Source organism: Melanerpes formicivorus, unplaced genomic scaffold (assembly GCF_026170545.1).
Source record: "Melanerpes formicivorus ecotype bairdi unplaced genomic scaffold, bMelFor1.0.p_v2 SCAF_5, whole genome shotgun sequence".
In the NCBI taxonomy this organism is placed as follows: Eukaryota; Metazoa; Chordata; class Aves; order Piciformes; family Picidae; genus Melanerpes; species Melanerpes formicivorus.
In genome coordinates, this window is record NW_027142357.1 from 13,171,918 (window position 1) to 13,189,851 (window position 17,934).

The following is a 17,934-nucleotide window of genomic DNA, read 5'->3' on the forward strand; positions in this document are numbered from 1 at the left end:
AGGGAAAGGGCGAGCGGTGCTGACTGTTTCAGAGGCGGCGGGACCTTCCCCAGGCGTTTCCCCCGCCCTCAACAACGGAGAGCGCATGGTGCTAGGGGAGCTCCCGTGGAGCGGGCACCAGGATGCCGCTGCCTCTGGCGGAGCTGGAGACTCCTCAGCGGCGCCGCTGCACACAGCGGGAACCCGCTGGTCAGCCGCTTCCCTCCCGGAAGCCTGCTGGCCCTCCTCCCCGCCGCCAGGGGGCCTGCTTATCCCCCCTCCCCGCCGTGGGGCGGCTGGCGCGAGGCGGCCTGGGAGCGCAGCGCCCCTCCCTCGGCGGCCGTCCCGCCCCTCGCACGGGGCACGCGTCCCTGGCTGCGGCAGCGGCAGCGGCGGCGTCGCGTCTGCTCTCGTCCTGGGGCTGCCGCCGACTCTCCTCCCCCACCTGTCTCCAGCCCGCCCCCTGCCTCACCTGCGGCAGCGCTGGGCGGCGGCTCTGGCGGGGCCCGCTTGCTCCTCGCCTGCACCATGGCGGCGGAGCGCGGGGGCTGCTCCTTGGAGTCGGTGCCGCTGCCTCCCGAGGTGCGCGAGAGCCTGGCGGAGCTGGAGCTGGAGCTGTCGGAGGGTGAGGGCGGCCGGGGACCGCGGACCGTAGCCAGGGCGGGGGAGGGTTGGCCCGGCCCGGCCCGGCCCGGCCCGCCGCGGCAGGAAGCCACGAGTCGTTTCCGCTGTCCGCCCGTGGTGGGGCGGGGTCCTGCTCCCGTTGAGGGGCACGGGGGGTCTGTGGGAGTCTCGTCTCCTTGCTCCGTCTGGGGCTCCTCTCCCGCCATCAGCCCTCGGAGGGGAGCTCGGCTGTGCAGGGTGGGGGGAGGCGCGCCAGGCCCGGGGCTGTGAGGGCCTGCGCTCCTATCCCCCGGCGCCCCTGTGGCAGGTAGTAGTGGGGGTTCACCCGGCGACGAATTAAACATGCTGATGGAGGAGGCTCAAGCTGCCTGGAATCCTCTGGCGCCTGAGCCTGCGTGGAACCATGGTGGAGGTCCAGTTAGACGTTTCGAAAAGGCCACGAGTCGTTCCGTTCAGTCCCACCAGGCACCAAAATGCTCAGTTAGTGTGCGACTGGATGCTCTGTAAATACCGAATTTTTAGGTTTCTTTAATATCTGTTCCTAACTGTGACTAAAATCTTAAACCTCTTGCTTCGGATCTCTCTATAATTCCCAAAGATTTTATGCTTTCTTTTATGTCAAGTTTGCAGGAAGGAATATGGTGATATGCTGTCCACTGCTGTAGTTAGTGAGCCCTTTGTCAATGGTGGCAGAGATGCAGTGCCAGGTTAAGGTTGGCTTTGACAGTACACTTAAGCTCATCTTTTGGTTTGCTGCCCCCAAAGGGTACTGTTTTCCTTCCACCTCCAGGCTTGTGTTTGGTGGCATCAACTGTTCTGTTATGCCTGTGGGAATTGTGCTGTTTTCTCTCTAGCATTGGGATGGGTTTTTTGCATATTGATTTTTTTGACGTGTCCAAGGCAGGTGTTGAAGCTTAGTGGAGGACAAGAGGCAGAGGAGACAGGCAGCATTTTTTGGAGTAGTTAGTCATTGCACTTTCCCTAACTGTGTAGTCAAGGTGCACCTTGGAATGAAAGAGCTAAAAAGCTGTAATTGTTGCAGTCCTGGGGTAGGTAGGAGCTGTGCTTCAGATGTTGCAGTTTCCAGATCAGTATGTTCAACTGGGCAAAACAGGTTATTTTACCTTAATGTGCTGTCTGAGTTATGTTGTGGTTTAGGAAATGATTCACAGATTGGCTGTCCTCACCTTCTGCAGAGGCAGAGGAAAAAATATAAGATTAGTAACTTTAACCTGTTGCTGCATGTCTGCCGAAGTCGTAGGAAGCAGTATCTGATACGTAGGAGTATCTGACAAGAGGAGTTCCAGTGATCTGTGGTAATGGGCAGCTGGTACCTGTGTACTCTCATGCTGCAGCCACGCTTGGTACAAGGACTGTTGTGTGTGTGCCTTCTGGCGCTTTCCCATTAGCCAGGATATCCTAGGGTTGGCTGCTCTTGTGTAGGCCTTCACTGTCTTTTTGTTTAACTGCTTCAGTCTTTTTTATATGTACAGGCCTGCAGTACTTTAAATCTGTGACATGCCTGAAGTAGTTGCGAACTGTGGGTGCAGAACACCCAAAACTGATATTTTTCTTGCTGTATAGCTGCTGGGTTAATTATGCGATTGGATGAAGTGATATGTTAGCTCAAGCTATTTGACCACTCCAAAGACTTTATGATCATAGATGTGATTCCTTTTCTGCTGTGTCTGAATGATGTGAAAGCCTTTGCAGGCAGTTCTTCCACACAGAATCTTAAGCAGTTTAATTTTAAAACCATTACCCCTTTTTCTGTCACCTCAGTTCCTGACAGACTGCTGCCCATCTTTCCTGCAGGATCCCTATAATGTCTCCCCAGAGTCTTCTACAGACTGAACAAACCCAACTCTCTAGCCTTTCCTCACAGTGGACATACCTAGTTACGCGTTACGAGTTTGTGTTCTGTGATCACTTAACATTTGTATATGCTGCTCTTAATAGACCTCTCAATCATTAATACTCAGAATGTTCTTACTTAGGAAGAAATAGTGATCTAGGATTAGATACTTACCTTTTAATCTATGTAAAGTGGAAGCAAATTGATACCTGTACAGATTGTCGGTTATTTCCCTCTTCATGTGAGCAGAATCTGGCCTATAGTGGAAGGTCGCTGCTGACAGCTGTTTCCTCAAGTTTTCACCATCATTTTTACTGTATGTACAGTGCTCTTCTGCACTTTTGTGTGGATGTTGTAAGTGACCTCTGCCTTAACAAAGACTTGTGTATATGTGAAAGCATGCAAACTGCAGGGAGATTTAATGGGGGATTTCTTTTGCTGCATATGCTGTAAATTGCAGAAGGTCATACGTGGGAGGATGTTGCCACAATCTGAGAGGAAGTGTGAAGGGAGGAAAAGAAAAGAATAAACTTGGGGGCAGGTTCCTTTTCACTTTGTATTTTGTTAATTAAAATGTTGTGTATTCTATGCTGAGGCAGGAATAATGTATATTCTCTTTGATTATGTTATTTTTACCTATAAATAAATCAGGAAGATGATTAAGAACTTCCTTTGATTTTGCACCAGGTTGTCATAGTGAAGGTTGGGAAAGCTATTTACATTTAGATGTAGAGAAAAATATACACATTCAGAGTGCATTGCTGCTTTCTAAGGACAACTCAAAATTCCAAACAAAGTAGTCACCTTTTTGATGAGTTTTGGATGAGGGATAAGCTCTGATTCTTGCTATTATTCTGGTCGTGTGCAGTATTGCAGATCCTTACACTTTTACAAGATCCTAATCTCTTGATTGACATTTGTTTGTGTTCTTCATGTACTAGAAAATAGTTGGTAGAGGAGAATCCCTAGAATAGTGCTACTGTGTTGTTTTGTTATATCAACACTGTAATTTCATTCTTGGGGGGGGACGGGACGGGACATGATAACAATTTTGAGATGTTTGGCAGCTAAATTGAATTGTTGTTCACTGATTCCTAGACTAAGCTTTCTCACCTTAAGACTTAAATGTGGCAACTTTCTGACTGAACAGAAAAATACCGAGTTCCCCGATCATACTGGCAGGAGCTTCTGTAAAAGCATGCAAGTGATGCTGTGGAACTTGAGTACTTCATTTTTCACTTGGTCCCTTCAAAATATTTTTGGTTGCGGTTTTGTTTGATGGCTTTTTTTTAGTTCCATTTGTTTTTATTCTATTCTTTGAAGGAGAACTATGGTTATAAACCCTCCTTAAAAAATGTCCAATCTGCAGTGGAGATTTTGTAGGGGAGACATCAACTTACTTGTTTAAAGCTTCTAGCTGTTTCATGTGAGTGTGTGATGTATTTGTGTGGAATTGTATGTATCTAAATGTACTTATATGCTCCTTTTTAGGTGTGATGATTTTGAAGGACAGGTCTCATTTAGACACAAATGTTACTTGTATGTTGTGTGTATTCATGGAAATGACATTTTATTTGAAAGCTGTGCTGCAAAACAGTTTTTGACTGTTGTATCATCCAGAAGGCTTCTCATTTTTATTCTTTTCAGAGCTTTTCATTTTTTTGGTGCTAGCACTTTCCATGGCACATAGCTATAATTTGCTGGCTTATGCAATGAGATGCATGTTTTTGGGTAAGACAGAAACACTTGAGAGGTCATGCAATTCTTCCTCTGGATGAATTGTTCTTGATGTTTGATGACCTCTTTCTGAACAGCACTAGACACAGCACTTCCATCTTTTGAGCAGCTTTACTTCTACTCTCCTAGGCCTAGGGGTTGTGGAATTTGGGTCAATTTTTTCTTCTTTCAGGTCATCTATGCAGGAAGATGCCTTAGTTGTTCCTTTCTAATCCAAGGACAATATGAGTAGGAGTAATAGTCAAAGATAAAACTGTATTATATGTCCGTGTTTCCACAAAGAGCATCCCACTGGTGTTAGTCTGTGTGGCTTTGTCACCTAGAGTTGTTTATGTTGGTAGTCCCTGCAGCTATCAGTTCAGGGTCTTACAAGAACCTATGACTGTGCTTTTCTCTTTGCTTGGAAATATTTTGTACTTGTTGCTCTGTGATGGACCATTTGGGTGCATAACATATGATTTGCATTCAGTAAATATTACATAAAAGCTGAGGAAAGAAAAATGTGGAGCTACAGACTTTCAGGTGGCTGTTTGACCAGTGTGTTAATGTTAGACTTTTTTTTTTCCCTCTGAATTTCTGATCAGCTTTAAATGTTAAATATATTATTTTTGGTTTTCTTCTGTTTTGTAGGACTTGGAAAGTCAGTCTTATTTTGGAATTGAGCTGAGATTCTTTAACAGATATGACCTACTGTAAAGAGGCTGAAGATATTTTTCCTCTGGTTCAAATCTATTTGATTACCCCCTGCTTGCCAGATGGGAAATGACTTCTATCAAATGGGCTACAGAATTATTCCTGAGATAGAAATGTATTGTCACATAGTTTATGGTTTTAATTATAGCTTGATTTCGCTGTTTATTTTGGAGTGTTGTGTTTTCTGTCTCTTAATACATCACTCAAAGGTTCTTCAGAGGTTGGTCAAGTTTTAGTGGAAAGTATGGCAGTTTAGATGCAGTGTTTGTTGTGCAGGTTGCTCTGGCTCCCAGTGAGATGTGTCTGGACCAAAGGCTCACAATCACATAATTTTGATACTTTTATCAGGATACTTTTTTCTTTTTTTTTGGAGCAAAGCACCTTATAGAAACTAAAGGTAGTTGTCAGAGCTGAAAAGTTTTAACATAATTGCTTTTGTTACACTAGCAGTATTGATGTGATGTTGAAATACTGTATGCAAAATCAGCTAAGAGATGCACATGCACTTTAAGACATGATTTTCATGGTAAAGCGTAGTATTGGGGTATTCTTTTCTGGTCTTAAGGCAGTATTTTTCTGTTATGGAAATCTTCAAAAAGTGTATCTGCAAATTGCAGTTGTTTACCACTTCTGCTGTTGTTTTAATGCTTGGAAATCAATATAATCCAAGTCTGTCAATGAGCAGAACTGTTGGAACTTGGGCAGATGGATGCTTGGTAAGTGGATGGTAGTCTGTGAAACTTGACCTCCAGCATCTTTGTTGCTTAGTTTCTTGTTGCTTAGTTTCTTGGCTTCTCCACCAGAAACTGTTAATTGTGTAATTGTAAGTGGGACTTGCCAAGTGCCACTGGGGACTAAGTAAATCTACAAAGATTGTTCTTGCTCGTGCAATACACCCAGCACAGGTCTTGGTGACTGGCTGACATCCTTCAGGTTGTCCTGTATCCTTAGGTCTGGTTTGTTACTGAAGTAGTCACACAGGTTTCTGACCTCATTTAACCCAGTCTTATGGCAAGTAGTGCTTATAAAGGACTTAACAAATTGATGGAATGAGGCTAGCTCTTTCTGCCAGCCCTATCTGGAAGTCTTTATGAATACCTGCCTCTTTAATGCTATATTGTATATATGCCAGTAAGTGGTAACTAGCTCAAATATGCCTTACATGTGGTTCAATTTTAAATGGTTTTGTGTTGATAAGTATTGGTTGTAAAACTACACAATGATGTAGCTAACATTACCTTCATGATATGTTCAGAAGCTCTAGTCATAATGGCTTAATCTTGTCCATGTTTTCATTGGTGGGTCTCTAAGCACATTCCCCACTTGTGTCATACTTGGGTTTATGTTGTTTAATGCCTTTGTTATGAGATTATTATTAGGGAGAGTTTCAGTTATTTTAAAGAAAAGAGAGGCTTTTCATAGCTGGTGACAGGTGGAGGGTTTAATTTGCTGCTGTTCGAAATGAGCACAGTGAATGTGCATATGGAATTCTCATTAAAGCCATCGTCGAAAATATCGTCTAGGAGATTAAAGCTGCTGCTTTCATGGTGATAGGTGTTTGATCCAAACCCTTTTTGTTCATGTCCAGGTGGATTTATTACCTACAGTGAAAAGCTGGTGGCTTCATGGGCAGAAGTGTTACTGCTGGATAGTGTTGCTATCAGCCTTTCCATTTCAGTGGTGCCATCAGTGGATGCAAACTCACCTGCAGCCATTGATGGCCTGGCCATGAAGTAGCTGTTCAGTGGATTGTCATTGCTTTGTCTTGCCCTATTGCTTTGATTGGTCAGCTAGTCTAGGTTATTAAAGAATAGGAGTGTGAAGGTTTAGGACTGGGCTGAGCACTAAACCAGTGACAAACAGTCTCTGTTAACACTCTTCCTTCCCAAAGGGGATGAGAAAGCCAGTAAGGGAGGACAACTTATGCACTGGAATGCTAAACCAGCTTTAATTAAAAACAAAACAAAACAAAACAAAACAAAACAAAAAAAAAAAAAAAAAAAACAAAAAAAACACCAAACAAACCATAAAATTATACAAACCCAGTATCAAACCCAAGCCTCCTAACATCACTATCACCATTGATGCTGTGGCAGAAGCCCCAAATTGGATTTGGCAGCAGACAGGAACTGGAATCAAGAATACTAGAACTGGGATTGCGGGCACAGTGGACAGAGTCCTCCTCAAGCACTGGTCACTGAAGAAGAGAGAACCTGATCCTCATTATCCCTCTGCTTTGTAATGAATATGATGTCAATGGAATGAAATACTTTGTCAGTTTAGGGTCGCCTGTCCTGTCCACTCCAAATTATGGGTGCAGCCTTTTACCCTGCACCCCCAATGTAGCACAGTGAGATTTAGCAGTGACCTTGGCCTGCGTATGGGTCCTTGGCACCAACTGTAAACATTGAGCCCTTACCACTACTAGAAACAGACTCTGCAGGAATAGACTGTTAATTTCAGAAAGCACAGTTAACTTGGAGGAGACTGAGGTGGGATGTAAAATCACTGAACAGAGTTAGTTCTGTTCTCACTCAAACCAGGAAAAGGTGCCACACGACTTTAGCATTCTGAAGCTGTGTTCTGGTTGCAACTAAGCTTGCTTGTATAACAGCAGCAGCTGAAAACTAGATTGCTTTTAAAGCCTTTTCTTTTCCAAGTAAAACTTTCTGATTATGGTAGAAAACTCAAATTACCATGTTTAATAAGGTGATGGTTGGAGCATAGATTTTTTTTTTTTCCCCGTTACTGGTTATGACAACTTTAAAATTTAATGGCAGCAGTATCATTAAAAATAAATTGGCATCCTTACTTGGTATGGTTAAGAACAGTGTTTTCTTTCCAAAAGTGGATTCAGAATCTTCCTGCTCTGCTTCAGGATAGGACTCTGAAGTCCATTTACAGGCCACATGTCTATTGAGATAAAGGCAGTCCAGATATGTGGCGGGTAGGTGAACACACCTGATCTGTGGGATGCTTCCATCCATTGTGCACTTTTCAGCCACAGCATGTTTTGAAGTCTATTCAAGTATTGAATTTTACCCTAACTGGACTAGTGTGCTGGTAGAGCAGAAGGAGGAAGAGGTGGAGGAGAAAGACACTGCTGCAAGACTTAAGTAGGAGTAATTTTATGGAACCAGGCTACTGGCACTGAGATAGCAGCAGCAGTTGTTTTTGTTCTCCTCCAGTGAGAATCTTCAGAAAGCTTAAGGACATCCAATCTTATTTTGATGTCTGTGGCTTTCAACTTAGGAGGGATGGAGATGGACTTAAGTGCTTACAGAAACAGGGTTGTATGTGCCTACTGTGTTGAGGAAACAAAATGCACAACAAGGATAACTGGGAGTGCTAGGTCAATTTTATTTCCAATCAAAGCAGAATTTCAGACTCACCTGGTTAGGTGGTTTGGGGTTTGGTTGTTTTTTTAGGGGGGAGTGGTGGTGGTTGGTTTGTTTGGTGTTGGTTGGTTTGTTTGGTGGTGGTTTTGTGTTTGGGTTTTTTTGTTTGTTTGTTGGTCTGGGTTTTGGATTTCTGCTGTAGTTGAACAGTGTTCAAATTCTTCCCTTCCCATTGTTTGAGTAGAAGAATGTACAGTACTCTGTCTCTTTCACAACCCTTCTGCATTGAAGAATCAATTGTAGTTGTCGGTGATTGAGAGCAAAGATTTAAGTGTAAGGACCTTGTGTACCTGTGAGATGTCTTAATTCATTGCTGGTCTGGATGGCAACAATAATGATAACTGTAAAATGCTGGGGTTTACCTAGATAAGACATGGGTAAAATTTGTCAGAAATTCCTTTAGTATTTCTTTAGATGGGATCCTGGGCACCCTGCTCCAGTGGACCCTGCAGTAGCAGAGTTGAGCTAGGTTGAACTTGAGGCATTCTTTCCAGCTTCAGCTGTTGTGTGGCAGAGGACTAGTCTTGTTATTCTTTGGTACATTGCTTTGCAAGGAAGGTTAAATACTGGTGAGGAGCAGGAGTATGATGACCACTTGTACTTGAAGCTTGAATTAAAGGAAATACATTTTTTTCCAGATGTTCTCATGCAAATGTAAGCTTCCCTTAAAATCATAAGTGCACATTTTTACAACATAAATAGACCTTTGTAAAATTAATGTTGACCTCTGTCTTGTGTTCTACCTCCCTGTCTTTCCCTCCAAATCTAAATGAAGCTCTCCCAGTCTTGAGAACATGACGCAATTAATATTTTTTTTTTTTTGTGTTTTCTAGCTTAAATACTATTGGGGTGTGGAGTATTTGTGGTTGTTTCATTGGGGATGTTGGGGCATTGTGGTGTTTTATTTTAAAGCAATAAACTCTTCTTCTGAAATATAATTTAATTGGTAAAAGGCTATGGACATTGTTTTAATTGAAGACTAGTCTGGCACAGAGATGCAGGATGCCCAAGATGCCAGCTTGATGATGTTTCATACTGTTGATTTAATACATGTATTGCTCCTGTTACTGAAAGAAAGGTATTTTTACTATACTTGTATGCAAATACAGAGGCAAAAGATTTTAGTCTCCTGATTACATGAGTTATTTGGTTATAAAGAAGGTATGTATTTACCTTGGAACAAATATCAAAGTACTTGACAGTTTCTTAGATCAAGGTTTGTAGCTCTCGAGGAAGCATTAGCTTGTTGCATTTCCCTGAGGTTGGTTGGTTGTTTTATTTATGTGTGTCTGTTTGTTTGTTGGATTATGGGGATTTGTTTGTTTTAAGTGATGATTGCAGATCTAAATTTGAAGATCTGCAGTAAGATATGTGTGTTTGGTCTTCCTGTGCTAAGGTTGAGGAAAGTAGTTATGCAATGCAGATTTTGGGGGACCAGATGAAACGTGTGGCTGCATCATTAAAGCCTCTAAATCATCATATCACATCATTGTATCCTTCTACCTTCTTAATGTTTTTTTTCCACCTTTGTGCTTTCTTGACTACTGTTTCCCCAGCAGTGCTCAACAGGACACAAAGCTGGGTCCTCCCCTGCAGTCTTGTTGAAGAATACAGCATTGTTTGACTTGCCTCCTAACAAGTGCATTTTATTAACTTCTTTTTAACCCTCCTTGGATTTTTTGTGTTTTGTTTTTCTGTGTGAAAGCTTCTTGTCTTTTAGTGGCTTTTTGTGTCTTTTTATGGTACTGACAAAATAGTGAAGAAAGAAGCAGTCCTTAATCTCTCAGATCATATTGTTAGCTTTTAAAGCTCAAGATATTTCTATTTTATTATTTTAGTGTATGTCCCTTTAAGAATTTGGAGAGACCCCTTATAGCTGGTGACAGTCCATGTCCCTCAGTCCTTCAGTAGCAGGAACTTCTTGTTCAGTGTTCCTTCTCGGTGCCCATTAGAAACATCTCACAAAATTCTGCCTCTTCTGGTATTTGCTCTTCATGGACTCTGAAAATGCACTATTAGCTGATGTCCCATTATTATGAGGATAAATACAAATAATCTTTTCTTCTGGGTTTTTATTATAATTAACCTTTGCTCAAATTTTTTAGTGTTTTTTTTTTCTCTTTTCTCAGATTTCTTATTTAATTTCCAGTTTATCATGTTGTTTGTTTTTCTCCTAGAGTGCTTGTCAAAATAAAACAGAAGAAAGTTATGAGAATAACATGTCCTTATTTATCCTTAAAACAATATTTCATGCTACTGCAGAACCTGCCAATTGCATTTAACAGTTTGAAGGTTGTTTGCATGTATATGTATGTATGGGCTGTATCAGTTCAGCTGACTCCTTCCTGCTGGAAAAGAATATAACACTGGGGTTTGCTACTTCTTTATCTATTATCCTTTGTGTAGTGGTTTTCTGATGAAGTTTGGGGCACCCTTTTGCTTCTGTGGAAGCTCATTCTTTCCATTTCCCATCTTGTGCACAAGAGAGTCAGTTTTCACAATGGGGATCTTGTGTTTGCCTTGCTGCTTCTTGCAGCTCTCTGGCTGCTTCTGTGAAGAAGCTGGAAGGGGCCTCCATCTGCTCCCAAGCTCTGGGTTGGGTATTCTTTTACCAGGCTGAACTAAAGAAGCAGCTGTTGCCCAAAAGGGAATTTCCTGTCCCCAAGCTTTCATCTTGAGCTACGTCTGGTGCCTCTCTGATGCTGCAGTACAGTGGCAGCAAGTTAACATGAGGGAAGGTTAATTTTAATTTTTTTAAAGCAATTTAGAGAGTTGAATTTGCATAGTCATATAGCCAGATGGGCTCAGAGATGGATTGGGTTGAGGGGAGAAGGTTGAGGGAGAGTGCCAATGCTTCAACTTAGCTGCAACACGAATCTGTGCCCAAAATAAATCTTTTTTCAATGTCTGCCTGTGTCTGTACTGCTGTTCCTTCAGAACTGTCCTGGATCCAGCCTGGAATGAAACATTGTCCTTAACTTCAAATATAAAAACTTGTAATTCGTAGTGTGTGATAATACATTGGTGTCCCACAGTTCTATGATTCATCAGATACAAGGAAAATACAAAGCACTCAGTATTTTATAAGGTTTGGGAAAGTTATTACATATGCAGAACTGAAGGCCTGTAGGAATGTATCTAGAGGGTTTTCAGCTCTGTCCTGTCATGAAGAGATTTCAGAAGGGTAGTCCAGGAACTGTACCTTTTCTGGAGACAAGGAAGGCTTGGGATATTGGTTCTGATTTTTCCTGTTATAACAAGGCACATAGGTAGGAGGACAATGTATGCTTGCAGCCTAGAAGACCAAACATATCTTGGGCTGCATCAAAGGAACTGTGACCAGCAGGATGAGGATGGTGATTCTCTGCCTCTGCTCTTGTGAGACTCCACCTGGAGTACTGCATGCAGTTCTGGTATGTTCAGCATAAGAAGGACATGGAAATGCTGGAGTGAGTCCAGAGGAGGGCCACAAAGATAATCAGAGACCCTAGAGTGGCCTTCCAGTACCTGAAGAGGGCCTACAAGAAAGCTGGGGAGGCACTTTTTACAAAGGCTTGTTCTGATAGGACAAGAGGGAATGGACTAAAGCTTGAGAAGGGTAGATCTAGGCTGGATATTAGAAAGAAATTATTTACGCTTTGGGTGGTGGAACACTAGAACAGCTTGCCCAGGAAGGCTGTGGATGTCCCCTCCTTGAAGGTGTTCAAGATCAGGTCAGACAAGGCCATGAGTAGCCTGGTCTAATGGAAAGTGCCCCTGACCATGGCAGGACGTTTGGACCTAGGTGATCTTTAAGGTCCCTTGCACCCCAAACTGTTCTCTGAATCTCTGATGCCAATGATAAAGAGCATTTATGCTACAGAGGATGGCAGTACAACTGTGAAGCTGAAAAGAGAAGTTCTGTGAATCATATAAAGATTATGGATGAGCAGTATTTTTGTACAGAGCAGATTGTATTCACAGATGCCATTGAGCACTATATACATAGTCTGTGGTGGGAATGTGTAATCTTGGGGAGTGGCAGTGGGAACAGTGGTGAACTTCCCCTATCACCAGGCTCTAGGTTCTCTGTTGTCTTGTGAATTCACAGGTTTCATTCCCCGACCCCCAACAGTATTTGAAGGAAGCAAGTATTTAGGTTCCAGCACCTTTATCTATGGTTTTTTTCTGAAGTTTTCATTTACTGATTAATAATCACTAAGAAACTTAAACTGTATAAACCAGCTAGTTGAGGTTGCAGCATGTTGAAGGAATTGATTGTACATTGCATAGTAAAATTCATGACCTTGAAACTTCTTAGCAGTCAAACTGATGAACCCAGAGTCACTCCTTAAGCAGGATATAGAGGTGTTTTATACCTTGCTCTAGTGCAAGTGCATTGCTGCTCAATGAGCTTGCATGAACATCGAGAACTCTCGAGCTCTTCCCAGTTTGACTTACTAGTCTCAGTTGACTTTTGGGCTACATTTAACAGTTTACCCAGAAGATACCAGCCAGGTAAGGACTGATTTAGTATGCAGTATTTTTGCTGGTTGTGAGTTTGTCTTCATTGAGCAGTTTGGTAAACTGAAACAATATATTTTGTGGTAGTGAAACATGAAACCAAAGCTGGACATGTCAGCTTGAGCAATAGGACAGGAGTGGGGGTGGTGTGCACCGTGGTCCCTGTGCTCCCTTTCCAGTACACCCACCTTTGGGTTACTCTTCTAAATAACGCAGTAAACCAGTCTGTTTGAAAGCATTGCTGTAGTAATTGAGCAATGTGATTGTGTGACAGATGAAAGAATGTGTTAAGGAAATAGGTATTTGTAAACAGGAAATGTTCTTCTGATTGACCTAGTGAGAAAAAATTATATTTCTAGACATCTGCAACTTGTGGTGCCAGTGTTAGATGGACCAACAACTATTGCCTAAATGGGTGAGAAGTCATAGTTTTCTTCAGGTTTGGATTTTAGCAGATATTGTCACTGTTCTGATTTGGTTTGGTTTTATTTCCGTAGGACATCAGTTTATAAATATATGAGTGCCTGACATTGACCATTAGCAAATGAGAATTTTCCATTCCTAACAAAGGGTGTTTTTCAAATGTCCTTCACAATCATTAGATTCTGCTAGTTGAAAAAAACCTTCAGGTGCTGGAAATACTTGTAACAGCTGTTTGCAGGAGTCAAGGGCTGCTCCAGAAACCAAAGAATGAAGTGCAAAAGGTAGCTCTCTATTTATCACTTTTCCTTTGTTCAGTGAATGTGAATATGTGATTATTTTTTCCCATTCTTGTTAAGATCTTCATGGCACAGCACACACGAGAGAAGCCTTCCATATTTTTCCAGTGTGAAGAGAAAGAGAACCAGAACCACATGGAATAACTTCTAACTCTGTCAATAATGCGTACCTGAGAGATGTATGGCTATCAGGCCACAGCTCTTACTAGGTCCTGAACAATGCATAGGGAGCTTCACTTGTTCTCCAGGACAGGTGAAAAAAAATTACTTATTGCCTAACTGTATGAATTCTTATTTGAGAAATTGAATAATCAGTCACAGTCTGACAGCATTGCAGTAGAGGTATCAGCAAGATCCTCAGTTCCTGAGAGTTTCTGTCTTGTTAACTTCTGTTTGAACTGGTTCCTCATATTCTGTATTCACTTGTGGCTGTGGCTCAATACTCTGATCTTACACTACTGTTAATATCATAAATAACTCCTTAAATAATAAAATGGCTGCATGTAAATCCTGATGTATATTTCTTTTGCTCCAGCAAGTTTTATGGGTTTTAAACATTAAGTCTACATGTGTTGTGAAATTGTAGCAGGATAATTGTGATGATTAAGGTAGCTTACAGGCTTGGCAGCTGGCTGTTACATTTAGTGAAGGATAAATTTGGTAAGAGATGAATCCCTTTGTGTTCTAGCCAGTCCTCAGAGATTACAGGGGCTAGGGGCAGCTGAATCTACCTCTTACTAGAGAACATGCCAGTTATTGCTGTGACTACAGGCTGGCACCAGGAGCAGAAAGGGCCAGTGAATAATGCACTGAACTGCAGACTAGCCTTATAGCTTTACAGCGTGACTGCAATTACAAGCATAAAATCTCCCAGGGTAGCACTGGGTGTAGCTGAAGTCACATATTTTACCAAAGGGTGTCCATTTTTGGGGGGTGGGAGGCAAGGGGGTGAGGAGCACAAATTTGTCTGTCTGCTCCTGCTGTTTGATATTGAAGTCTTTCCCCTGCAAATGAGATATGAAATTTGGATCATATTTATACCTCCTTATCTACTGTTGTGCAGAGTGTGTGAGTGGGATTGTGGTCAAGACATAGTTCCTTGTGATCAAGCATTTGTTCCTTTATCAGCTGTACAAAACATTTCTTATTTTTGGTGTAGCTCCTCTGTTCAGCAGTATTGCAGGTGGTAAGTGGAAGAAAAATGGTGAGCCTCCACCTTGCCACTCCGTTCTCCCCAGTGCCATGGCAACACAGAGCACTGAAGGTTCACACCACTTCTGTGTCTGCTGTGATCACCATGTGTTTATCAGCAATACTGAACTTGGTGATTTTTCCACTGTTTTGTACTTCCAGCACTAGTATGAGATGACAGGGGAAGAAGAGCAGAATGCCTGGGGAAGACCAGTAAATGGTAGATGGTAGTAAGAGGTAAATGATGTCTTGTACTTTTTAAATGGAAGCTATATAAATAAGATGTAACATGTTCAGAGACTGAGTGGGTACTGACACAACTGCCGTGTTGCTGATCTTTCTCCTCTGGCAGGACCAGTATTGTCTGAAGTGCATCCAGAGGAGAGAAAAAAATTTACATACACGAAAGTTGCACATAACTAGTATCTGACAACTTGTACCTGTGATAATTATGTGTCTTCTGTACCCTACCATGTTTTGTTGCGTCTTCTGCTCACCAGCTCTTGCATCAGGGTTGCTTTTACTGTTTGTTTGGATTGTTTCCTTTTGTGGTTAGGCCATGTCAGTCACTGCTGTGCTAAAAACAGGTAGATTTTTCTTGATTGTGAACAGATCCTGTTCCTGGTTTTGTCCAACTCTGTCCAGAGTCATCAGTGCTGGTGATAATCCACAAGTTTTTTGGTGGCTTTACCTTTCTTTAGTGGCTATTTCTGAGTAGTGGAGTGAAACAATAGATACATACGTTTATGCTTAACTTGGAGATGTACTCTGAAGTGTTTCAATCATGCTTGCCGTGTTGTTGTGGTTTAAGAAGCCAGATAAACTGAATCACAGGCCTTCATGCACAGGCTTAATGTTATGTTAGGTGTACATGGATATTTGTTGAGTAGTAAAGATAAAAAGATTGTGACTGAGGTAGGTGGTGTCTTGTGTAGCATGATTCAATATGTTAAGTTTGATAGCCAAATCTCTGTTATATTTGCAGTATGATTATGTGCTGCAGTGTAATAGCAGGATAAGCCTTTATGGTTAAGTGGGGGTATTAACACCAGTTTTATAGCTGGACATTTTTCCTTAATGCTTGACAGTCATTCTGTGAGCTATTTGCTCTCTCCTTGCTGCCCCACCATTGATTTTTTTCATTACTGGCTGTTCACTGAGCCCATAGTTAGTAATTGTGATAAAAGTGACATTGGCTAAATCATAATGTAAGGAAGCCTTGCTGTTTAACAAGCAATGTTTTGACAATGCAGAATAAAACAAGATTATGAATCGGTATGAGATAATTCCTTGTGGTGACTGAAGGGTACTGTTGGATAGATTGATGACTCATGTAGTGTTGATGTTATCAAAATAGTGTTCATCTCATTAAGCAGGTTCTCAATGCCCCTTTATAAGGGAAATTCTCAACTTCAAAACTCAAACTTACTTTGCAGTCATTGTCATTGAATATCTCAGAGAGTAAAATGACTGTAGTAAAATTAACAGATGCTGTATAAAGACCACTGCCTAGTTTTGTGCTAGGAGGATAATGTGATTTCTCTGGAAGATAATGCTGTGGTGCATAATTAATAGAAGTACCCTCAGCAAAATGTGGTTCAGATGATTTCAAATAGAGATATTTTTGTAAGCACAGTTTTACATTGTGACCAATGTAAAAAGCAGAACAAAACCCCACAAACAAAAACCAACCAACCAAACCCTGAAGTGATAATGTTGACGTTCTACCTTCAGATGATAAACTAGGTGATAAAATAGCAACTTCAGCAGATTATGGATTTTTAGACATTTTAAATAACAGTGAAGTGATGTGTGTTTAATGGAATGAAACCATTGGGTTATTCAAGTAGAAAATCTGTAGGTTTCTTGAAGACTGAAGAGCTGTCTGTCACATTCTAATGGAAGTTTGTTACTTAAGTTTCCAGGTAACTAGTGTTTCACCCAGTTTCTAGGTAACTGTTGAGATTAAAACAGGCTGTGATAATACTGCCTAACCTTCTCTACAAGAAAATTGTGTTAGGCTTCTTCCAGTTTTATTTCAGCTTGTCAGACTAGTGGGGAAATTGATGGGAGCTCAGGACATAGGTTTTCACAGCTCTCTTAGTAGACCGCTGGAAAGTATAATTTATCCAGGAGTAAAAATCAAAATGCTTTCATGAATTAATAAGTCAGGGTAGATAAGTGAATAGTAGGTCTGGATGATATTTTTTTTCCTTATCTTAATCAAGACTGGAGAAAGGAAACTGGGAAACTTGAGAAACCTGATTGAGTTAGATGAATGGGAAAAGCAAGCGAAACATAGCATTTGTACAGGTCACGTCAGCAACTTCTACCTATTAGATTAACAGGAATTTAATTGATTTAAAATTCCACAGCTGTTTATAAAATGCATTAAGGCCATTAAAGTGCCTTCTGATCATCAGTCAAAAATGAAGGGACTAATTATAGCTATTTGAAATCCTTAACTCCCAAGACTATCTGTATTTTTTGTACTAGCAATGTAGGAACTTCTAAAATAATGTAGAACCCTAAAGAATTTGGGGGGAGCAGGAATAACTCTCATGAATGTTCAAAATAATTATTCAAACAACGTAAACATGGAGTGTCAATTTAAAATGCTAGTGCATTTCATGTATCTTGAAAATCTTGAAAGCCATGGTGGTAATTAAAGCCACCATTATGAGAGGTGGTGTCAAATTGTAACTGTGTATTTAGGGGAGCTGCTACATTAAGGGGAAAATAACTACAGATTCATAACTTTAAGGCAGAACAGTCCATTTTTGACATTTATATGAATATAGTTATGTCCTAGTCCTTTCTGGTAACAATAAAAAGTTATGTTGTGCTTTCCTGGAGATGAAGTAAAAAAAATAATGAAATTTGTAAATAAGCAAACTGCTGGAGATGGAGTTCAGATAGCCTGCCTGGGTAAGCTTAGGTGCAGCAAGTATTGCAACAGGAACTGGAGTGAATATCATCTGGGTTACATTGTCATTTCCCTTGTGATGATGTTCATCCCCCATTTTCTGTGATCTTCTTCTATGAGTTTTTGCATTGCCTGGAAGCCCATTTGCTTTAAGTTGGAAGGCAATAACAGCCCTTCAGCATGATCCTCTGATACTTCTCTCTTAGTTTTGAAGCAGAGATTTGACAGAGTGAGACCAGACATTAAGTAGTCTAATGTGCGAACTGTTTAACGTTACCTTGTAAGTGGCTGAAGGGTAATGTCTTAAGT

At 41.4% G+C, this 17,934-nt stretch overlaps 1 protein-coding gene across 2 annotated transcripts in view; it reads left to right on the forward strand.

Annotated features, from left to right (window-relative positions):
* Positions 1–429: 429 nt before the first annotated feature.
* The window catches only part of DIP2A (disco interacting protein 2 homolog A), a 102,182-nt gene continuing 84,677 nt past the window's right edge, over positions 430–17,934 (forward strand). For both annotated transcript variants that reach the window (XM_068138240.1, XM_068138241.1), the window contains exon 1: positions 430–604. In XM_068138240.1, coding sequence (XP_067994341.1) covers positions 508–604 — 97 coding nt within the window. In that variant the 5' untranslated portion in view covers positions 430–507. The remainder of the gene's footprint in view (positions 605–17,934) is intronic.